General features: G+C 46.1%; 1 protein-coding gene across 3 annotated transcripts in view; it reads right to left on the bottom strand.

The window, feature by feature from the left end:
- The window catches only part of LOC125944803 (uncharacterized), a 204,956-nt gene that overhangs the window by 96,040 nt on the left and 85,953 nt on the right, over nt 1-22,963 (bottom strand). For all 3 annotated transcript variants that reach the window (XR_007466510.1, XM_049666164.1, XM_049666163.1), the window contains one exon: nt 10,851-10,879. Coding sequence is in view for 2 of the 3 variants with exons in the window: in XM_049666164.1 (XP_049522121.1) it covers nt 10,851-10,879 (29 nt within the window). In the remaining variant the exon portion in view is untranslated. The remainder of the gene's footprint in view (nt 1-10,850; nt 10,880-22,963) is intronic.

Below are 22,963 nucleotides of genomic sequence, written 5' to 3' on the forward strand. Positions count from 1 at the left end.
AAGTAAGGAGCTTCCCTTTGAGTTATCATAAATTCTTTTTTTCCTAATTTCGTTTTTTTTCCTTTGAGGTAATTAGTCATAGCAGGTTTCTTTTCCACTTCCGCCACCATATAACATTGTCTCAGCCTCTCTCACTTTGCGTTTGACGTTCTTTGGTGCCGCGTTGCTGACCATACCAGTCGCATACTTCCTGGTAAGCATCCTACGTATTTTCCTTCACTGCGAGTAAATGTTTTGCCAGTATAAATACCTGAACACTCTTGCACCCAATCTACTTTCTTCCATATTTCTCAGTCGTCCTTCAAAGTCAATTTTACTCTCAGTCCCCCTTACTTTAAAATTTGTCCAGCCCATATCACCCTGCACAGCTTCATTAGTAGCCTTCCCGTGAGCGCCCAACGAGAGGCGTCCCACTGACCTTTGGTTGCCATCGGGTCCTGATTGTACCCCTGACTTCAAGCCAACAACCGTATTTCCAAATGTAAGCCCTGGAACTATTACACCTCTCCACATGCCCCGGACCACCTCGTACATATTGTGTCCCCATAGCACTCTGTGTTTTATTATGGCCGCATTTCTCTTCCCTTTTGCTATTGTTCTTTCTTGTGTCTCCAGACATCGATCGCCTTCGTTTACCCATATACCAAGGTATTTGTATTCTTTTACCCGAGGTATTCCTGGCCCTGTATCAGCACTGTCTGTTCACTGTTTTCAATCAATACCACAAAACTTGATTTTTTAACACTAAATTTTCTTCCTAAATTCTTACATTCTTTTCCACAGATATCAGCCAGACGTTGCATATCACTTTGCTTGTTAGCAAGCAACACAATGTCATCCGCATATAATAAACCTGGAAGCTGCTGCTCAACTATTGTGCCAGCTTGTTTGTATGAGAGGTTAAGCCCGATATCGATTCCTTCTAGCGCCCTTTCATCCTTACTACGTACATCCTAAACAGCAGCGGGGATAAAGGGCAGCCCTGTCTTAGTCCCTTGTTGATATCAACTTTATCCTCGCTCCTCACCCCTTCCCATTCAACGCAAACGGTATTTTCTGGGTAAATCTCCCTCAATAGCTGTATACAATCGTTGCCTATGCCTTCCCCTTCCAGAATATTCCACAAAATGTTGCGATCTACATTGTCAAACGCTCTGGTAATGTCTCGAAAAGTCCCATACAGCGGTCTTCTTTCTTCTCTGGATATTTCAATACACTGAGTAAGGTCAAATAAGTTATCATCCAGACGCCGACCAATTCTGAAACCATTCTCAAGTTCTCCCAATATGCCATTATTCTCTGACCATGCTGCAGCTTCAATTTAATCGCCTGCATTACTAACCTCTATATTACCGATATAATAGTCAACGGTCTATACGAATGAATTCTATCTTTTCCCCCTTACCTTTATAAATTAAATTCATTAAACATTGTCGCCAACTGGCTGGTATTCGCATGTGTTGTAAGCACTTTTGTACTGTTTTCAACAGAATTTTCTTACTTTTTGGTTCAAGCTCATTAGTCAGTCTAACGGGAACCTCGTCGAAACCTGTGGCTGTGCATTTAGGCAATTTCTCTTCAGCTTTCTTCCAGTTGAAATTACTCAGCACCAACTCCTTTTCCGTCTGTTTCTCGTTCATTCTCAAGTTCTCCCAGTATGCCATTATTCTCTGCCCACGCTGCAGCTTCAATTTTGTTAGCAAGCAACACAATGTCATCCACATATAATAAACCTGGAAGCTGCGGCTCAACTATTGTGCCGGCTTGTTTGTATGAGAGGTTAAGCCCGATCTTGATTCCTTCTAGCGCCCTTTCATCCTTACCACGTACATCCTAAACAGCAGCGGGGATAAAGGGCAACCCTGTCTCAGTCCCTTCTTGAATCAACTATCCTCGCTCCTCACCCCTTCCCATTCAACGAGGGTGGTCTCCCTCTGTGTCACAAAAGTCGCATTATTCCTTTAATTCCTCACCTACCCGCCTCCTACCTATACACGCCTATTTGAGCTTCGCTCCTATAAGAATAAACCGCAGTCTACGTGCAGCTCCTTTACGCGTAAACGATGGCGAATGTGAGCTGTGGTACATCTAGAGCACGTGAGCTACGTGCGTACGTGACTGGTGTTTTGTGTATGATTGAATTGTTCGCCGGAGAAGGTAATCGCTGGTAGAATTTGAACCATAGTTGTACACACCCGGGCTACTTGAAGCTGAGTGCGTGTGTGCCTGTTGTTTTGTGTGTGACTAAACTGCTGGCCGGTGAAGATGCCTGCTAGCCGGGTCTGAACTACGGTGGAAGCACGCCGTGCCTACGTGACGCCGACCTCGTCCGCAGCCATTTGTTTTGTGTGTGATTAAATTGCCTGCCGGCGAAGGTGACCCCTCGTGAAGCCTGAACCACGGCGGGAACCTGTGTGAGCGTGTGTGCTTCACGTGTGCGTCTGATAGAGGTTGATGCCGGCGCCTCGAAATGTTTATAAAAACGAGCCGATCCGAGACTTCGGCTGTCTGCTCCGGGGACCGCAAAGGAGCGCCGAGCAACTCCCGGGAAAACAAGCCGTCGACATCGCGTCCCGACACCGAACACCGCCGGCCGCCGTGGAAGCCAGCCACCGACGCGCCGACTTCGAGGGGCCCTTACGAGCCGCATCGGTGTGGACGGACTGTCGACGCGCCCGGCTTACTGCATGTCGCTTTTGATGCTGTGGACTGTGGACTCTTAATCTTTGATTTCCCGATTATTGTTTGAAGTTTAGCTTGTACCGAGATACATATATCATCCATTTGTTCATGTTACGATTGTACATCGTAAAAGTCCTGTATTGTTACAACTGTTCTTTACCATTGCCCCTTTCCTACTGTTATCTGTAACATCTTCACAACTACTACTTAATTACGCCAGTTGGTACTATTGTTGAGCCATCATATTAAATTACTGCTCTTTGCTTGTTTGATCCGGCCTCTGTCTCGTTCACGACGGCCATTGACGAAAGCCAAGCACCAGACTCCACCCCCTTATGTCACTTCTCAGGAGGAGCTAAAGCATCGACTCTGAGTCGTGACACTCTGAAACCACCTCGTCATTGCCCTGAAATGATCGACTGTTATTTTTCGAACTTTATTTAATGCCGCGTCCCCTTCCAGTTTGTTTCCATCGTCGTCAAAGATATGTGACTGTACTGTTCCCGACTTCCTGCCTAATAAGTTAGGTGTGGCCTTCTTTTTCTCACGCATTTCTCACAACCAACGTTCACTTTCACCTTCAATCTTTTCTTGAGCTAATATTTGAACCATGTTTTTTTCCCGCGGTATATTTTACATTTTCTTTGTTTCAGCCTGCGACTACTGTGCATTTTTATCTTCCTGTGTTCTCGTGATGCTTTCTTTCGTTCGTCGATCGCCTGTCGTATCTCCCTGTTCCACCACCTTTTCGAGTTCCCTTTTCCTTTCCAGCAAGCATGTTGTCTTCTCTTTCCTCATTTCTCTCGCCATTACACTTACAAGCTCAATATATTACCACTCCTTGCTTGGCCATTTGTCAAGTTCTTTCTCGACTCTTGTGGCTACATTTGCTATTTGTTCATCGTTCAATCGTGGACTGGTCATTCTTCGTTCCTTGCTCTCTTTGCCAACTAGGTATCCGATTTTCAAAATGATGCGTTTATGGTCAGTTGCTAGGCTTCTATACCCTTCCTCGTCAATGACCATGTCTTTCAACTTAACATAATTCATTCGGTCATCAGACAGTAATCGATGACCGATTGTGTATTTGCGCCTTCCCATATGATCTGGCCATTACATTTTGGCCCAGTATTCACGATATATAACGAGGGCACGTTGCTCACAGAGATCTAGCATTAACCTCCCACTCACGCCAAGCGAGATGCGCGCCGCATAGCGTCGATACGTGCAAACATTGCATTGCAGTTACACCGTGTTCCACCAGGTGTCACGACATGTAACAGTTGCATCGTATCGTGTCACGTCTCAAGGGATCGAACATGTGTGCGCCGCGTGGTCTGGACACCTGTACTTCGGTACACGTTATGGCGCCTCCTCGCAAGGTACGAACCGTTGCTAACTTGTAGAGAGCTATACGGAGTAATGATATTAGCTTTATCAGCTGTATAAACTTGGACATGCAGCAACATCGGCAACACGCAGAACTGTTGAAGACGCCATCGGCGTTTTGCCCGCGTTCGCTCAAAATGCGTGCGGCGTTGGTGACTGTTGCCGGAGCCTCTGATATAAATAGGCACTGCGTGCCGCAGCTAAACGTCGCCTCCCTTCCCTCCCCCTCCCCCACGTCCTCTCGCTCGTCGAAAGAAGGCGCGTTTGCTCTACATACATGGTGATTGTGAAGGAGAACAGAGACGCCTACTTTTGCAGCCCTTAAGCGAGCACGGCGCAGAACGCGCGTTTGTTCTCCGCCGTGCGTTCACTCCCCGTGAAAGACGCGCCCCTCGCGCCCTTTCACTCGCACATACAGCGTTCGGCGCGCGGCGACGATTTCATCTCCAAATGACGTCATACGGAACCTCACGGCGACGGCGACGGCGACGCCGACGGCAGAAATCTGCTTTAAATGAATCGTAGAGCCACGCGCTCAGCTGCAACCAGGAAACATCAGGCTCAGCACATCGCTGTGCAAAGAGCAGCACAAGCCACAGCTCACCGTCAACGCTGGACGGATCGTTCAGTTCGTTCTCGTGAAAACGACGCTTCAAGTCTTCAAGCAGTATAGGATGGTCACCTACGAACTCACGCTCTCAGCTTATGCTGTGACTGTGCTGCGTGTGCCGTGCCGGCCTGTGATTTTTTTTGCCACAAGTAAGATACAAAGGATCTGTTCAGCAGTTAAAGAACGTTGTCAGGGGCAGTGATTCAGAAATGGGGGCCAGATAAAACATATTAACACATTTGTTGCTTACGATTTTGTCATACACTCTAAAAACAAAGAGTTCCGGGAAGTCTCTCTGAGGGAGTATCTGCTTGTCCCATATTTCACTCCCTTTTCAGGAGTAAAACGCATCCATCTCGGAGAGAGTACAGCAACTCCCCCGGACAGAGTATTAGTACTCCTCCTCAACAGATGCTAGAACTCCTTCCAGAGTACGAATACTCCACCCCCCAAGAGTAATAGTACTCCCTCGAGCCGAGTGCTTCTACTCCCCAAAACAGAGTGCTTGTACTCCTCCCAATAAAATGTCTGTACTCCTTCAGGCAGAGTGCTGGTACTCCTCCCAGTTGTGTGAAAGCACTCGCTATGCAGTGCCAGAGTCGCATCAGAGGCAAATATCCCCGACATGTAAGTGTCGGTGATATTTGCCTCTGATGTGACTCTGATATTTGCCCCTGATATTTGATTCCTTCATAAGGAGCTCCTACACTCACGCTTGGTGAATTGAATTTGATGTTTAGTCGCCGAGTCACTCGAATGAAACATATTTTTCTTAAAAGGTCAAGATTTTTATTGATCAAACAGTCACAAGGCAAACTGAGTAAAATTTCGAAAAACATACAGATACACATAAAATCCGCTTACACGGATTTCCATGAACTTTACAACACATCTTGCAATAATACATAATCATTTTCTTTAACATTTCAACGCTAATGCAGTGAGAAATATTTATTTTCAATTGACATTTAAAAACATGAAAGTATACAACGTAAAATCAAACAAACAACAAACATGCGCAAACTCACGAAGTATTGGCACTACGATTGAAGAGAAAGATGCACCACATTACTGGTCAGAAAACGCATTTCAAGCACTAAACTCGTTTACTTATATATCGTAGGTTATCAGATGAGCTGCTAAGCATGAGGCTTCTAAAGTAATTTGTGCAGGAAAAGTTTTTTCATGCGCAAATTACTTTCAAGACAGCAGCTCGTTTGATAACATCCTATGTGGCGTATGGATGCTCCTGACAGAGCATACAGCATATTTAGAAATGTGTTGTATATTTTCGTGTAAGGCTGCACCGTCTAGTTTTGGTTATAATATTTCACATAGTTACGCATGCATGGGCTGCACCCCCTTTTTTTCTAAACGCGCATCTTGCCGTGGTTATCCAACACTATCTCCGCTCGGTGTCAAGGCAGTACAGTGGCGTATCATAGCTCCCATTCGGTTGGATCCAAAGCTCTTAGCCTTTTGGCAGAAAGCTCGATTTCACTATTGGCGTTCTCATGCAAGTAATTTCCTGGTGCTGTCGGGATCATGCCATCGCGCTTTCTCACGCACTGTATTTGTAGACAGCTATTGCCACAGCGCACTGATGCATTTCACAACTGTTGTGGTATTCTTGTCTATTGTATAATTTTCTTTCTCATAAGACATCACGTGATAGTTTGTTCATTTTGTACAGATGCATATTCAGGGAAGTGGGGATTTTTGCTTGTGAAACAATCTTTTCCGTTCCATTACTAATACATGACACATGTTCGTAGCCAAACACAAAGGAGCAATGCAAGGAAACAAAGAAAAGGAAAAGGCCACACCAGCAAAGAACACCACTTCACACATTTATCTTCATTCTAGCAGTGCCATTTTGGTATCAATGATGACAATGGAGGCTGGCTGGTCATCATGCTTTGCGATTTTTTTTCCGCTGAATGATTCCATAATTTCGTGTGCTACTTGGTCATGGTGCAGGCTAAAGCGCATGCACCATCTCCTGCTACAGTTAGTGCACTGTCAAATGCGAGTACATTGCTGCCCTAATAACTCATTGGTGTTCATTGCGGCACTTGTTAAAATACCTTATGGTCTGCCCAATGCAGATGCAAAAGCAATCTGACAAACTCACATGCGCATGTAAAAAACATTCGAACATCTTTGTGTGACATACTGTCTTTTGAAAGTTTTCATGCCATTTAGTTATATGGTACACCCAGTATACCCACATTTTAGTTTTCTCGTCCAAATTGCATGGCAACACATTTTGATGCTTTGGAGTGCGCTGCTCTGCACCATGTGGAGTCGTGCTGAGCTGGCTTCTTGACACCATTTTCTCCTTGGAGCTGCCTTCTTGAGTTTTATAAAACGGGTGCCTGAAAAACATTGTGCGCGCAAATGAACACGAGGAAATATTGTGAAACCATCTAAAAACAGTCAAGGAAAAAGGTCATGGCACTAAGAAGCCTTAGCATTAAGTATTTGTACTGCAACGCAAGTGAAACATGTAAATAACTGCAATAGTCAACTTCCAAACCAATTTCAATTTTTTCACCTGAGAAAAGAAAAAAGAAAACTGGTCGTTAGACCTCAGTCCAGCACCAGTGTTACAAAAATTCTGAAAAATAAAATATTGGTCATTGTTAGCACACTTCGTAAACGGATCCCCTCCTCTAGGTGAGAAAGCCGTGGTGGTATTGTCTGCATCTCCTTTCTGACGTTATGAACAAACATAATTCCTGAAGAAAATTTGGGCTCTTTGGCTTATCTAAAGCAAAAGAAATCAGCCGCAAAAGTAAAGGGAACATAGCTAGTGGAGTTAAGAAAAGTATAAAGACTACACTCGGCATAAACAAGTGGCCAACAATAACGGAAATGTGGTGCTAGAAGAATGACGGGACATGACATGAAAAGGAGGTAAACCACCTTTAAACCCATCAAACTTATGAGACTGAATTCTGTACGCTGTGCTTATGCTGCACTTGAAGTTGATTACGATATGAAGTGCTCAAATCTGCAGTCATTTAAGTGAACAGTGAAGCATGTAGTTTTTATGTAACCTACCGAAAAGCAAAGAGTGCAAAGCTGTATGACGAATTCAGATGTGTCACAAACACCGCTTGTGACACATCCTTTGAGCGTGCCCACTGTGCCTCCCCCCCTCTTGTTATGACACTGCTCAAGCCATAATTTGAGGATCATATTTGCAGTAGGCATGGCAATATGGTCACCTAGTTCAATGGATATTACTGGGTGTGATTATAAGAAGGGGTAGCAAGGCCTGTTATGGCAAGCTTACCCATATTTCAAGAATGACAAGAAACAGTTCACTGCGGCCTGTATCTAAGCTTTGTAAAAGCATGAACTTATTTCCATTTATGAGGTACGCAGTGGGGTTCATTTTTGACGGACACGACTCTTGCTGCAGTTTGAAATCTAGCATTTTACATTCTTGAAGGCATGTAAAAGCTTCAATTAGACGAACATTATTAGTTTATTAGACCAACTTAAAGTTTGTGCATGACAAACGACTGGTAAACTGCAAGGTAACATTTTACTTTGATACTTGATTTCTCCACGAAAAATAACACGATGGTAAATACATTTCAATCTGCCCTGCAATAGCAAAATGCGCAGCTTACGCTTGGATCCCACAGAGGAAGGTTGATTTAGCCGTCCATACGACATACCTTTTCAGTGCCAACTCATACTAGCAAATGCACAGGCATATCGAAAACAATAAACGTGGAGACCGAGCCAATAGCAATAATGTAGAACGTCCCTGCCACTGAAATCCTTCAACTGTAGCCATTGTATTCGATTCCAGTACATAATTCGCCGCTTGACCAGTCACCGAGTCCATACACAACGCGCCTGTTCACATTCGCACCGTGCTCGGAAACCTTAACACGAGACACAAAATCAAACATAAATTCACACCATTTCCTACATTGGCAAAAAAAGGTGTCTTATTCAGCCCAAAGCAACAATTCCCAATGCGTATTCAGGAAGGTTAACATTACGCGCCAAACTGACCTCACGCAACGTCCAGCTGTATGCCTGCGGCAACTTTCTAACAGGCGACAGCGCTGCACATAACTTCACTGGCCTCAGATTACCCATGGGCGAAACACATCGTCAAGCGCGCGCCCTAATATAACGAAAGCATGCCGCCAACAAGCTGATGCCATTTGCTATGTAATTCCTTAGTTAAAAAGCGATCCGCACACCGTATACTGCAAAAATGAATAAATTCAAACACATAAAACACACGCTAAGCACGCTTGGCATTGGCACGGAATCATGGGCTGGTGAAGAAACCTTTTTATGCGACGCCGCGCCTCACTTACTTGAACACACCGTGCTTCACTCAACGTCTGCGATTTTGAAAGCTCTTACGGATTGCGGCAAGTGATAAAACCACATGCAGTCATCGTGACGACTGGCTTTTTCTATTGACATCGAATGACGCAGCAAGCATACCTAGTCCGTTGGCAATCGCGGCGGCTTAACAGGCCTAACTTTGCGATCACTGCCTGGCATGTCATATACGCAGAATGTGCGACGTAAGTTAGAAATCACTTACCGTGGAGTATTTGTTGTTCAATCCAACGAACGATGAACGACTGTCCTCTTTTCGCGGCGGTGAAACGTGGCTGACACAAGAGTTTTCTTGGATGGCCTTGGCGCGCGCCGCCTGCCCGGGCCTGCCCACTGAACGGATCGCCTTTCTCCGTCGCGGTGCTGTTCCGCGATGTTGTGCGGGCGCGCGGTGAGGCGACTCCGAAACAAAAAGTAGTGCGCTGATCTCCGCACCAGTTTGCGCGCTGGATGCCTCTTCCCTTACAAGAAAAACGATGCGCTCTTTGCTCTGCCTCCGTGAGCGATACATCGCCATGTTCCCGACCAACCTCATGCAGTTTAAGCAGCAGTGTATGCTACGTTTTGCTCTCTGTTGCCGCGAGAGTGGAACGGGCATTCTACTCTCTCTCTCAGATGGGCGGAGTAGAAATAACATTTCACTCTCTCGATGCGGATAAAGTGAACAATGCATTTCACTCTCTCCGACATTTTGCGAGAGTAAAACAATGCCTTGAAGAGTAAATAGGCCCCTTCACTCCTGCGATACTCTCGCTAGTTTTTAGAGTGTAGGGCATAATACACCATTGACATGTAAAAGATAGTATATCGGCAAAATGAAAAATTGTCGAAACATTCGCCCAAGGTTAGTAGCTATTCTCTGCGCTGCCCTATTGTTCCTCTTTGATCTAGCACTGCACCACGTGAAAATACCACAATGCTATTCCGGCATCATGACCCACGCACAACAGTGAGCGTTCAAGCGTAGTTCATACATTGTAGCGGCAACACGTGTCACGCAGGCTTAAATGTGTTTGTTGAAACAAGACTGATTTCATTTATGCATCATGGCAATGCTTTCAGGTAATTTTTTACTTATTCCCTCTCAATGGCACACTTCTCACATAACAAACTGTGTTTTTCCACTACCCCAGTGGCCAGTTGTCCTTGTGCGTTTCCTTTCTTTACTTTTGTGTGCCTGTTTGTATCTTCTTACCATCATGAACTAGCCGAATTTAAGTTTTATTAAACACGGCTCAGGAGAAACACAATTATAATTGTAAGGCTAATCGCATTTATCATTACTCTTATTCGTATCTTGATTACAATTTTTATTGAATCAATAGCCGCCTATTCACCTGTCCTTTACTTTGCTGTTTGTGGCATTAATAATGGGAATATTCATCAACGTCAGTATCAAGGAAAGAGTGCGCAGTTCGGCGCCCTGCAATAATTCTGCATACAATACGGGCATAATGTGTGTATGTTGTAATGTTGCATTAAAGGCACGTGAAGCTGACCTGGCCATAGTTTTCTTTAAAGATATTAGAAAAGATATATATTTCTCGGGAGAAAAGAAAATGCGAAAATAATGAAATAAATATTAAGAGCGCAAAACGCGTATCTACCAGTTATATTTTTCTCCAGTCCTAAACAATGCTCCCGTCTGTGTTGACGGCTTTTGAGAGCCATAAGGAGAGAAATAAGGCTATGCAAGAGTTTGTTTCAAGGAAATAGTCCCTATTACTTGTCCGCACGTTGTTAGTAAAATTAAGTAAAAATTACCGCATTTTAGCAGTATGCTTACCGATTATTCCATGTTATAGAATCATCTTTCTGAAATAAATGTGTATTTCTGCATCAAGAAAATATGGTCTTTCATTTTATTATATATAACCTATTTACTCGCAATTCACAGCATAACAGGTGAAAATTGCAAACGATAGCAAGAAGGCAAAACATAGATTACAAATTAGTAAACGTCACGGATGTTCTATTATTGAAAATTTCGAGTGGGAACTAATAGAAACATTTCATAAACGGCCTGCGAATAGTCAATGGATTAAATCACAATTTATTTATTGACACATCAAAGTATAAAACTTCCGTACAGTTCATTTGGTAAAAAGCAGCTTAGTTACATTGTTTGCTAACTTATTGGACTCCTGCTTGTATGCATGTAACCCGCCGTGGTTGAGCAACCACGGCGGGTTACATGCATACAAGTAGGAGTGGCTATGGTGTTGGGCTGCTGAGCACGAGGTCGCGGGATCGAATCCCGGCCACGGCGGCCGCATTTCGGTAGGGGCGAAAAGCGAAAACACCCGTGTACTTAGATTTAGGTGCACGGTAAAGAACCCCAGGTGGTCCAAATTTCCGGAGTCCCCCAGTACGGCGCGCCTCATAATCAGATAGTGGTTTTGGCACGTAAAACCCCATAATTTAATTTTTACATGCATGTAATGCAACTTGCAAGTGCACGTGCTGTGACCTAAGAACCTTGTGAATGACAAACAGCTGCTTTTAGAATATGAGAACCTTGAGAACTGAGAATATCAACCGTACCAGAACCACGTAAAGCATTAGGTTCGTTCATGAAGAGAAGTTTGATACTGTAGCAGCACACTGTTTTACAATAATCGAAACGTAACTAATGGCTAAATAATAAGTTGTCTTGCTTTATGAAGTGAATAAACATGCCCCCCTAAAATTGAGACGTTCAGAATTGAGCCGTAGAATTAGTTATCATAAATAATTCGCTCAATCCGTTCTCTTAGGGCCTATTGCGTCCCAGCAGCAGCCACAGCACTTTTGCGCCATAATCACTGGGAACACTGCTGCTCCACTGCTTAATTCTTTCATGGACTTCCATAAGTGTTTTCGCCTCGAAATTAGAACACTCACATAGCAGTTCTAATTTTGCAATGAAATCAAATACAATAAACGAAACGCATTAAAATGATATAAATTTATTACTAGATAATTGAATGCTTCAACTATTGAGCATTAGGTACATAAATATCGAAACTACATTTGATGCGCATTCTGCTTGGCAGTATACAGTTGCATTTACAGAAGGTAGGGCTCTCTGGTGGCAATGAGCGCTGCAACTAAACATTGAACGAATCAGCAAAAACGTAATTTTTGAAATGAAAGAAAAATAACCATCCAGAAAGAGCAAATACAAGATAGCAGCACCACGTGAACGCAACAAACAATTTTCCACGCATATGTACGCAAAAAAAGGCAGTTTATGTATCGCGTTCGCGAGCATGTTGCGAATGTACGAGAATCAATCGAGATCTCCTGGTAATGTCAGATCTCAGTATATCTTGCTTAGATACTTGTTCTTTGGGTGTGCCGGTACATGGCATGTCAACTTTTATGATTCTTTTTACCTGTTAAGGAGTAGGGGCAAGAATTCATTTAACAGTAAATACCAGTTCGCGCTTCTCACACTACTCAACTTATTCATTAGTAGAAGCAGTCAGCCAGGTACTCGTCATGACTGTCCATTCATTGGTAAATAATGCATTCATAGCTGGAAAGGTTATCATCATATTTGATGGGAGTTGCAGTGTCATAATAATATTAGGAACAACAAGAGTTCAAGCAATGGTCTCTGCAGAACACTTGATGACCTGTTTTTGACGTCGCATGTTTGAAAACTACAATTTGGGTTGGATTTGCCAGACATTTTAGTTGCAGTAGGAAAGAAGTCCGCTTTCTCGATCCCGTTTTACTTTCGCAATTAATGGTGATGGTGGAAACTATGAACTTGATAGGAAAGATATTAAAAAATCATGCGAGCTTGGCTGCGGTAATCTATAATTGCCGCAAGGTCATTGACTGCTTCAGTTACCTGCGTAACAGCCAATTTACGCCCTACAAAATTTGTCTTAGTTCAGAGACGAAAATAATAATGGGGTTTGAAAGATGGGCATACTTATCTTGCAAAACCTGCCAGTAAGTGGGTCCTGGTGTAAATTTTGCAGTGCCATTTGTTCATCTGCATGATTTTTTATATTTTCCAGTGTTACGGTTGTTTAGTTGCGGCAGAAATGTGCGATAACTTTCATCGAAGCACATGCTACTGCATTTTGCGTACTGTTGTGATAGTGCACTAGGCCCATGGCACCAGTCACTAACCCACGTCACGGGGCACGAATATGCGGGGTTTGATTGAAGACTTTCTCCCTCAAAACCCAACAACGAGATGGGAAGATCCTAGCAAAGGGAATGTCAATGGGAGATAATACAGCCAAGTAGAGAATGGTCAGCTAATTGGCAAGCCGGTACAAGTGAAGGCACGTCAATTGAGAGCGGTGCAGGCTTTACAGTCGTGGGCATGTGGTGGCCGTTTTAGTTTCCTACTCAAATTTGGGTCGACTAAGAAAAACTCGCAGTTTTGCTCGAAAGGCGCATCGGTTGATATAGCAAATTATTAGACAGCAATACGAAGTAAAAATAGCTGTTTTATAGGCGTTACAAACTTGTGAACATTCGCTTCATAACTAAATTACCAAGCTTGGCGTCACGCTGACACAGGCAACATGAATACATCTCACTGGATGGGCCCCGACTTTTGCTATGAAAACGCTGGCGTGAGGAAGCGTGCCGGCAGCAGCGAGCGAGTTGACCTTCGTGCTACTTCTCGCTTCAACGCGAGCTAAGCGGCGAGAACACAGCGCACATGAAGCTATCACCCCTGGGAGCACCTTGAATCTGTCCCCATTGCTGATAGCGTTGAAGGTAGGGCCCGCGCGGCCGTACACAGCCTTGCCATACTCAGCCGCCACCGCAGTAAAAGGCCCCCCCCCCCGCCCCCCGGGGTGCCATGAGTATATATGATAGAACACGGCGTGCTTTCTCCCACCGTTCCTCCCTTGCGCGCGAGAGATCGAACCGCCTTCTTCGATTCACCCTCCCACGCTTTCACTCACACCAGAGGCGTAGCCAGAAATTTTTTTCGAGGGGAGGGGGGGGGATTCACCGGCCAGACCGGGGGGGGGGGGGCAAGCGTCTGCTTTTCTCTACGTGACGTGATCGATAATAAATATTGGTAGTTTAAACAGACTCTCGACATGTATATCCAAGACATGGGACCGCCCCCCCCCCCCTCGCGTACGCGTGTGCTTGTGAAGAAATTAAGTAAAAAGTAAAGTAAGCTCAGTTAAATATAGTAAGTACGACAGGTACAGTGGGCGTTTGGAGCAACGGTCTCTCATCGCGCCACTGAATGGACCAGTCTTTGAAAACTCGTCATTGAGACGACCCGTCCGATCGAAGAAGACATCAATAATTGTTAAGGCTCATTCACACCGGCGACTGACAGTGGTCGCGCGACCAAGTTGGTCGCAAAGCGGCCAGTCGCAAATGGTCGCAAATGGTCGCTTTCCTCGAAAAGCAACCATTTTGGGCCAGTCGCTCACTGCTCGATTTTTCGGTCGAGCGACCGTGGTCGCAAAGCTGCTCAACCAGTCAGCGCCGCGCCGAAAGTGATGTGTGTCGTCGTCCAATATGCAGGCTACAGGCCGATAATTGGTGTCTTGCCTTGTGATTCTGGGACGCAGCAGTTGCAGCAACGTGTCGAATATACGCGGCCGCATTCGCTGGAAGCTAAACAGCATGAAAAGCAAGCACAACACAAACCCTTTTTCCAGCTGCCGTTCGTTGGATGAGCACGCCACCCAGAGGTGAACAGCGGGTGCACAGCTTTGCTTTAATATTATGCACCGAATAACACCCAATGCGAACTAGAAATTACAACTTGCTCTCGATAATACTCGCTGTCAAGCGCACACAGTTCGGGCAGGAGGCGGGTTGCGTGGCCGGTCACTTCACGCGAGCGGAGGCACGGGCGCACCCACGAGCGTCGCGTTTTCTTCGGAAGCTTCCGCGCTGCCACAGCTGACACCACGGCAGAGCACATCAGCACAGGGACGACGTCTTCCTGTTCGCTCGAATCAAAATCCAGCCATTACGGGAATCAAAATCCATGGCTGTTGCCGGAACGCGAAACCAATTTACACAGTGCCAGCGAAGTGCGCGCTAACTGCGTAGATCCCTAGAATTCTCGCTGAAGAACGAGAATGTCCGGGATTGCGACTTGCAGGTCGCGCTCAGCCGGGCTTGCCGGTGTGAACATTAGTCGCCTTCGGTCGCTTTTTGTTCGCGAGTCGCAAGTGGTCTGGCGACCTCCTCAAGTCGCCGGTGTGAATGGCGTCGTCCTCGTCGGGGCGAAGTGCGTTTCACAAGTCAAGGACGGCTATACACGTGAAAATGCACGTGTGACCAGGCTATACCTACTCCCATAGCAATAGCTTGTTCGCTGCGTCTTTGCGCTAGAAAACTTAAATACGCGCAAAAACGCGTAAGGCTTTTTTTTCGAAGCTTTCGTCACCCTGCTACCTCATACGAGAGGGTTGCATTTTCTGCGGCAAGCGCATGGGCCGCTGTGTCTTGCGCTGTGTGCGAGCGTGCAGCCGTCATTTGCCTTTACGTTAACAGATTCAGAATTGTATAGAATATTTCACCGCACAGCATAGATATGGCATGTGTACGTATTTTAAGTAGTGCGTGCAACTCATTTCTGCTTCACTTCATCATCATCAGCCTATATTTTATGTCCACTGCAGGACGAAGGCCTCTCCCTGCGATCTCCAATTGTCGGAGTCATGAGGGAGGTAGTTGCCGAATACTAAACCAGGGAGGCCAATTCCTGTTCTGGTGAGCGAGTGACTTTGATGAAGCTTAGTGGGCCTTCCTAGTTTGGTTGCACATGAACTAGTATATATTGCCGAGAGCACTAGCTCCCGGCAATATATTTTTTTTCTTGCCGGTGTCAGGCACCACTCCATGCCTGAAAATGTAGTGCACTGGAGCAGGATTCGAACTTACGACCTTCAGATTTGAAGCCGGGTATTCTACCTCTGCACCACGCCACTGCTTCACTTACGCCGGTGCAAACAGGAAGCGGCCTTGTACCTCATAGAATTTCGGCTGATTGGTGTACTAGTGATGCAGGAATGAACTGCGGTCTTGTTCAGTGCATAATGCACATAATCAATTTCTCAGGACGCGTGAACTCCGACGAGAACTGTAAGCGCCCGCAACAAGAGTTTACATAAGCTGTACTGCGCATAGCTGTAATCCATGCTTGTCGGCTGTCTGTTTCGTGCATTCTGTTGCGAGTCGGTGGAATTTCACTGCTGGCATCAACCCCTTCGTGCATACATTGCTGGTTTAGGATTCCACAACACAACAGCAACTACCAGCCTTCCGTAATTGCTGGTTTGGGACATTCTCGCCCAAAACTTCACAGAGTGTCAAAGCCTTGACAAACACCGTGACAGTTTTTTCCATATGCAGACATGATTCGCTGTAAATTACCAACCCAAACGGAAGCGCCCAGGAAAGAAATAGTGATAGTAGCACCGGTTTCTTGCATTATGTCAGCGCGAAGCGACGAGAACAAAGGGTGGGTAAGTGGGGGGGGGGGTTTGTACGCCCCCCCTCCCCCCCTGGCTACGCCCCTGACTCACACACGCAACATCCGGCACGCGGCCATGATGTTTCGCAATTTGACTTGATACGGAACATCACGGCGATGGCAGTGACGGCGGAAATGCGCCTTGGTTGTTCGTATAATGGATATTCCAACAAAATCACAATCTTGTCACAGGGGTGCTTATAAAATAGCAACGAGGTCAAACGGCCAAGATTTCGGCCCTCGGTGTTTCTGCCACTCCCTGTTCGTGCGCAGCGACGTGCTTCTGTTTGGGCTAAGCTCTCCTTGGAAGAAGAGTGCGGCAGACCTCCCATTGGAAAAAAAATACCATTTGTATTAAAGGGGCCTGAATCACTTTTTATCGAAGTGAAGAATGAGATTTTAGGTGAAAATAGGCTATTTCAGAAATACTTTGCCACAAAACGGACTTCAATGCGTTCAGCAATAGCGCATCGCTGCTGCTCGAAGAAGCAGGAAAGAGGGCAGAAGCGAAAAGGAATGAAAGAAAGAATGCCCAGCCAAGCTGGGCGGCGGCAACGGCGAGCGAAAACTGGGCTGGGATCGGGCCCGCTCTCGCCTCCTCCTCGCCGGTACTTCTGCTGCTGTAGTTATTTTCATGCGCGCCTGGCTCGCCGTCGTCTGCCAAGTTTTTCCTGGGTCGAGCACGACTTCCACTGTGCTACCGTTCCTTCTTCAATGCCTTGCACTGCGAAGGCTACGGTGGAGTGGGGCGTGGCCATAACGCTCCGCCTTCGAAATGTCACCGTGGCGCGCAGTTTACATTTCATTTTGGATGTTAACATAGACATCACGACTTCCTATTTTGGTGCCTACAACGCGCTAAACGTAAGCCAAACGCGGTTGTCCTCAGCGAGCCGCAGTGCGCTTCGCCAGTGCTAAACCACAGCTTATTTTTACAGTGAGAGTGCTGCATTAAGGTTACATTTGTGAAACAAATTTTCAGAAATACATAATTGATATCCGAGCCTAATGGTAGGCGGAAACACGTGCGGACACATCACGCTGGGAACACCGCCGGCCTTCACGCTGGGAACACCGCCGGGAACACCGCCGAACAAAGCCTGCCCAAAGCAGTAACATAAGAGAAAAAGCAGAGAAAGTTTACAACACACCAGGCCTGTCGGCCATGACCCAGGCGACAAACAATGCCTAAACAAAAGCACGCTTCAGAAGAGTGCGAAATACGGCAGTGGAACTGCCGCGGTTTCCGGCGTAAAATTGGACAACTGTAACAGCTGGTGATGACACAACAAAGGTTGCCAGCTATCATAGCATTACAAGAAGCCGGAACAAACCCAAAATTACAGGGACACGAGACCTTCTGTACCGAAGATGAAAACTGCAAGGTTGCAACATTGGTGTACAAAAAAGTTACAGCAATATGTTAAAAACCCATAGAAGGAACGGACATTCCGCATATAATAACAGAAATTGGATATAAAGGCACCAGAGGAAAGACTGCCTTCATAATTAATATCTACAGCTTCCCTGGCCATAAAACAGCAACGTTCGACAAATTATTTCAAGAGGCAGCAAAAATGGCCAAGGGGAGCCCTCTAGTGATAGTTGGGGATATTAACGCCAGGCACTCAAGCTGGGGGTATCCACCCCAGGACAATAAAGGCAAGAATATCACAGGACAAATAGAAGCACTCGGCTTGACACTGCTATCCCAACAAGAACAGGAAATAGCATCTCCCCGGTGACAAGTCCGGACCTAACCATAACCAAAAATTGTCCAAATGCGGAGTGGTGCAACACCCTAGAAAATCTAGGAAGTGACCATTTCATTATCAGCACCAGAATCCGCACGGGCGTAATCCGCCAACAAATAGGTACAGCTAAAATAACAGAGTGGCGGGTATATAGAGGATCGCTTAAAGAAGTAACCACTGCCATAAATAATTTATATAAGTGGTGCGAAGTCATACGGAATATTAAGCAGAAACATACCAAATCCGTCACCAGGACGGAAAAAACGCCTGAAGTGGACCCTCACCTATTGCACGTGTGGGATGCAAGAAGAAGCCTTACAAAAAGACGGAAGTGACAGAAACGCAACAGGAAGCTTAAAATGAAAATAAAAAATAACACAAAAGGCGGAGGAATACGCTAACCAGCTTGCAACAGCCAACTGGGAGCGCTTCTGGGGATTACTAAATGGAACCCTAGGGACAGAAAAAACGTTGAACATCCTCAGAGGAATGATTGACACGCTCAAAACCAGACGCCAAGGACAAAAGAACTTAGAGAGATTGCTACACTCGTGCCCAGGCAGAAAAGAACAACTCCTTCAGGCAGCCAATAACAAATGCTTCGGTGGCAATTCCCCGATACCCCTTACCAAGCTGACTACAGCGGACACCCGCACCCAGGAATTTATGAACTCTTCACGGATGCAGAAGCTATTATAGCAACAATCGCCAGTGCAAAACGGAACACAGCGCCAGGGCCAGATCATATATCAAACGCCATGATTAGAAATACGAATGATGAAGCCATAACAGCCCTCATGAACTTTATAAATGACCATTGGGTCAAAGGAACGATACCACAGCAACGAAAACACGCTGCGATAATCATGATCCTAAAACCAGGGAATAAATTGAGTTTAGAAAACCTTAGGTCCATCTCTCTTACATAATGTCTAGGAAAACTTCTCGAGAGATTAGTAAACACTCGACTCCAAGGTCACCTTGAAGAAAACAACTTAATGCCTGACACCATGTTTGGTTTCAGATCACTACTTTCAGCACAGGACGTTCTCCTGCTTTTAAAAGAGGAAGTGTTAACCAGCGTCCCCAAGGCAGGAGAAAACATTGTCATGACTGTCGACATAAAAGGGGCATTTGACAACGTAAGTCACGAAGGCATACTGGATGGACTAGGAGAGACCAACTGCGCTCAAAGAACGTACCAGTACACCCGAAGCTTCCTCAACCAGAGAACAGTCGTCATCAAAGTAGGGGATGATGAATCTAAAGTCATCCATCCTCCTAACAAAGGAAAGCCACAGGGTGCAGTAATCTCTCCTACACTCTTCAACATAGACATGATTGGACTAGCCAAAAAACTCCAAGAAATTCCCGACATCCGTCATTCCCTATATGCGGATGTTATAACAATATGGATAACCAAGGGCAGCTTGGGAGAAAAGGAGGAGAAGCTCCAACGGGCAGCCAATATAATAGAAAAATATATCAAACAGAGGACTCCAGTGCTCGGCGGATAAATGAGAACTCATTCGCCTCACAAAAAAACAGAAACAAAAAACAACAACAAAGATCTGACCCGAGTCTCCAACTCGAGATCAGGCTAGAAGGGAAAATTATTCCGGAGAGGTCAATAGTTAACGTGTTGGGGACGTGGCTACAACCGAAAAACAGATGTCTCGACACTTTAAACACAACCAGAAAAACGATGCAAAAGATTAACCAGATGATAGCCCGTGCAGCTCATAATTGGACAGGGATGGGGGAACAAGACACCCTCAGACTGGTGAAAATCCTGGTCATTAGTAGACTAATGCACTCCCTGCCTTACCATTCCATGAATAGGTAGGAAAAAGAAAAGACTGACCAAATAATCAGGATCGCATATAAAATAGCCCTATGGCTGCCACGCAACACTTCAAATGAGAAGCTTCTAGCCCTCGGCCTCCACAATACATTTGATGAGATCGCTTAGGCCCAACTCATAATAGCGCAGAGGAGTCGATTGGCGCAAACTCCAGCCGGCAGAGCTCTTCCTCGTAGAGTCGGCCTTGAAGAATGCATACAAGCATACCAAAGCACTAAAGAGCTAACCTGCCAGATCAGAAATTTGTACGGGGTTTTACCAATATCGCAAAACATGGATCCTACATTACACGCAGGAAGCAGAAAGGCTAGAGCTGAATAAATGGATAAAACAACGAAGTACATGGACACTGCAAGACTCACGGACGCTTCACCATATCGGGTCAACGCAAAGAATATGGTGGCAGTTGTCGTGAACAGAAAAGGCAAAATCACGGCCTGTGCTTCGGTTTCCCGAGCAACCATCATAGAAGCAGAAGCGATAGCCATTGCGTCAGCTATAAGGGAAGGCATGGAGCGCAACGCTCCACTGACAATAATAACAGATTTTCAGGCCGCATGTAGGAACTATCAGAGGGGAATGGTCGGCGTGAAGGCACACCGGATACTTACCGAAATCAGAAGATAATTCAACGTCAGGTATACCCAAACAATAACCTGGGCCCCGGGACACGATGGTGTTACTGCCTCGAGTCACCTCGAGCCACCTCATCAAACCTCGAGCAGATGAGGTGGCTCGAGGTTTCATTAATTAGCGAGCTGCCTATGGCAACATCGTAGAGGACCCGACACCCATCTATCCCAGTTATAAATCAATCTTGCAATACTACAAGGAATTGAGAAGACTCTACCCAGCGCCGCATAATAACCTTTCAGCCCTGGATGTTACGTAGGCTACAAACGAGTACATATACAAACCTCCATAGATTGCATATGCACTACCCAACAGCCTACAAAGACATATGCCCTTGGTGTGGGAGCACACCCACGCTCTGTCACATCACATGGAAATGCACGGCTCACACAGAAGAGCAAGATGAGAATAACACGAGACAGAGGTGGGAGGTATTGCTGTCCAGCTCTGCCCTCGGGGATCAGCTCAGGCTGGCCCGGAAGGCAGAAAGGATGGCGTGGGCGAGTGGTGCCTTCGAATAGGGGCCCGACCACGCGAATTTCCCCGTTTTAGGGCCATCGGAGTCTTTTGTACAAATAAAGTTTTGTTCTTCTTCACCTCTCAGAACACGAGCGTGCGAAAGCGCCAGCTGTGGAGATCATATGTGGACGCAATCATATGGTTCGCATAAATGCATTTTCTGCAAGCGTGGCTGTATAGCCTATCCACTTTTGTTTAGGGGTTTAACTTCCCCGTACAAGTTTTCGCTGTGAAGGACGGTGTTGCTGTGTGACGTTATCTTCATATGGACTGCTCGTTGACGTTTGATTACTTATGCCCACCTGGTGCTCATATTGTTGTAAATAGTTCCTGTACATACATAATTTCATTCATTGTAATAAATACCACGCTCAAAAAAAGTGGCTGTATAGTCTAGTGGTGACGACGCTCGCCATGGAACCGTGGGTACGCGGGTTCGAATCCCACCTGGGCAAGAAAGTTTTTTCTTTTATTTCTTGATAGTTTCTTGATACGAACCACAAATTACGGCTGTCTTAAGCTAAAGTACCTAGATGTTCTCTTGCTTTCTTAAAGTAGCGACAAGCTTTTAAGCACCGCCGCCGAATCTCATTGCTCGGCGCTCATTTCGACGGCCATGTTGTTCCTAACGCTGTTCCCCTGCAGTCACTTGCATGCTGGTGCGAGCAAACTTGAGGGCAGGCTGAAGACGCATAATGTTTCTGTGCGCGTTTATCTTTCTTTTTCCTTGTGCGAATGATTTTCTGCGGTTGGCGCGACCGCAATACAACGCGGCAGCCGTCGCCGTAACGACAAATTTCGCGTTCGGCCTCAACAGCGTATATATTACTAAGCCGTTTTTGGGCTCGTATTTAGTTGTCTGGCCCCATGCCCGAAGCGTATATTTCAATTGTGTGGTGCAGCAGTGGCCGTTGACGGTAGGATGCTATCTACGCAGATACGCTGCTTCAGGAGGTTAGGAAGAACATGGCGCCCGATTGAGGTAGATGTCGCTACTTAAAAAAGAGCCAAAAATCTAGGGACTGTATCTTAAACATCTTCGCTGTTAAAAACAAAAAAGTCACAGGCCTGCGCGGCACACGCAGCACAGTCACAGCGTAAGCTGGTTGAGTGGCGCAAAAGTAGCTTCAATTTCGGCACCACGCACAGCAAGGTATTCGCGGCGAAGTGTCTTCACCTCGATTTTCACGAGACCGATCTGAACTGTCCGCCCGGCGTCGGCGTCAACGGCGAGCTGCGGCTTGCAATGCTCTCTGCACAGCAGTCTGCTGAGACCGATGATGCCTGGTTGTAGCCGCGATGATGCAGTTGTAGCTCTACCATTCGCTTCTGCAGCAGCGGCCCGTACCTTGCGAGGAGACGCCATAACGTGTACCGAAGAGGCACGCAGAATACGTGGCACACATCTAACATCGGGATAGCGTTGATTGCACGCCTCGTCCGAATCGCATCGCGTCTGAATCACATCTGGTCGCACGCGGTTGTTGCAGGCACGTTAAATAGATGGCGCCACCATACTCGCAGAGGCTCGGGTCGTCTGCGCCTGCGCGCCGGCCTATAGGGCGCGTATAAAGGAAATTTTTCTTCTGCCTGATAGCAAGCGCTTGCGTGGCTCAGTGGTAAAGTATCCGACTACCACGCAGCAGGCCTGGGCTCGA

This window comes from Dermacentor silvarum, chromosome 4 (assembly GCF_013339745.2).
Source record: "Dermacentor silvarum isolate Dsil-2018 chromosome 4, BIME_Dsil_1.4, whole genome shotgun sequence".
Taxonomy (NCBI): domain Eukaryota; kingdom Metazoa; phylum Arthropoda; class Arachnida; order Ixodida; family Ixodidae; genus Dermacentor; species Dermacentor silvarum.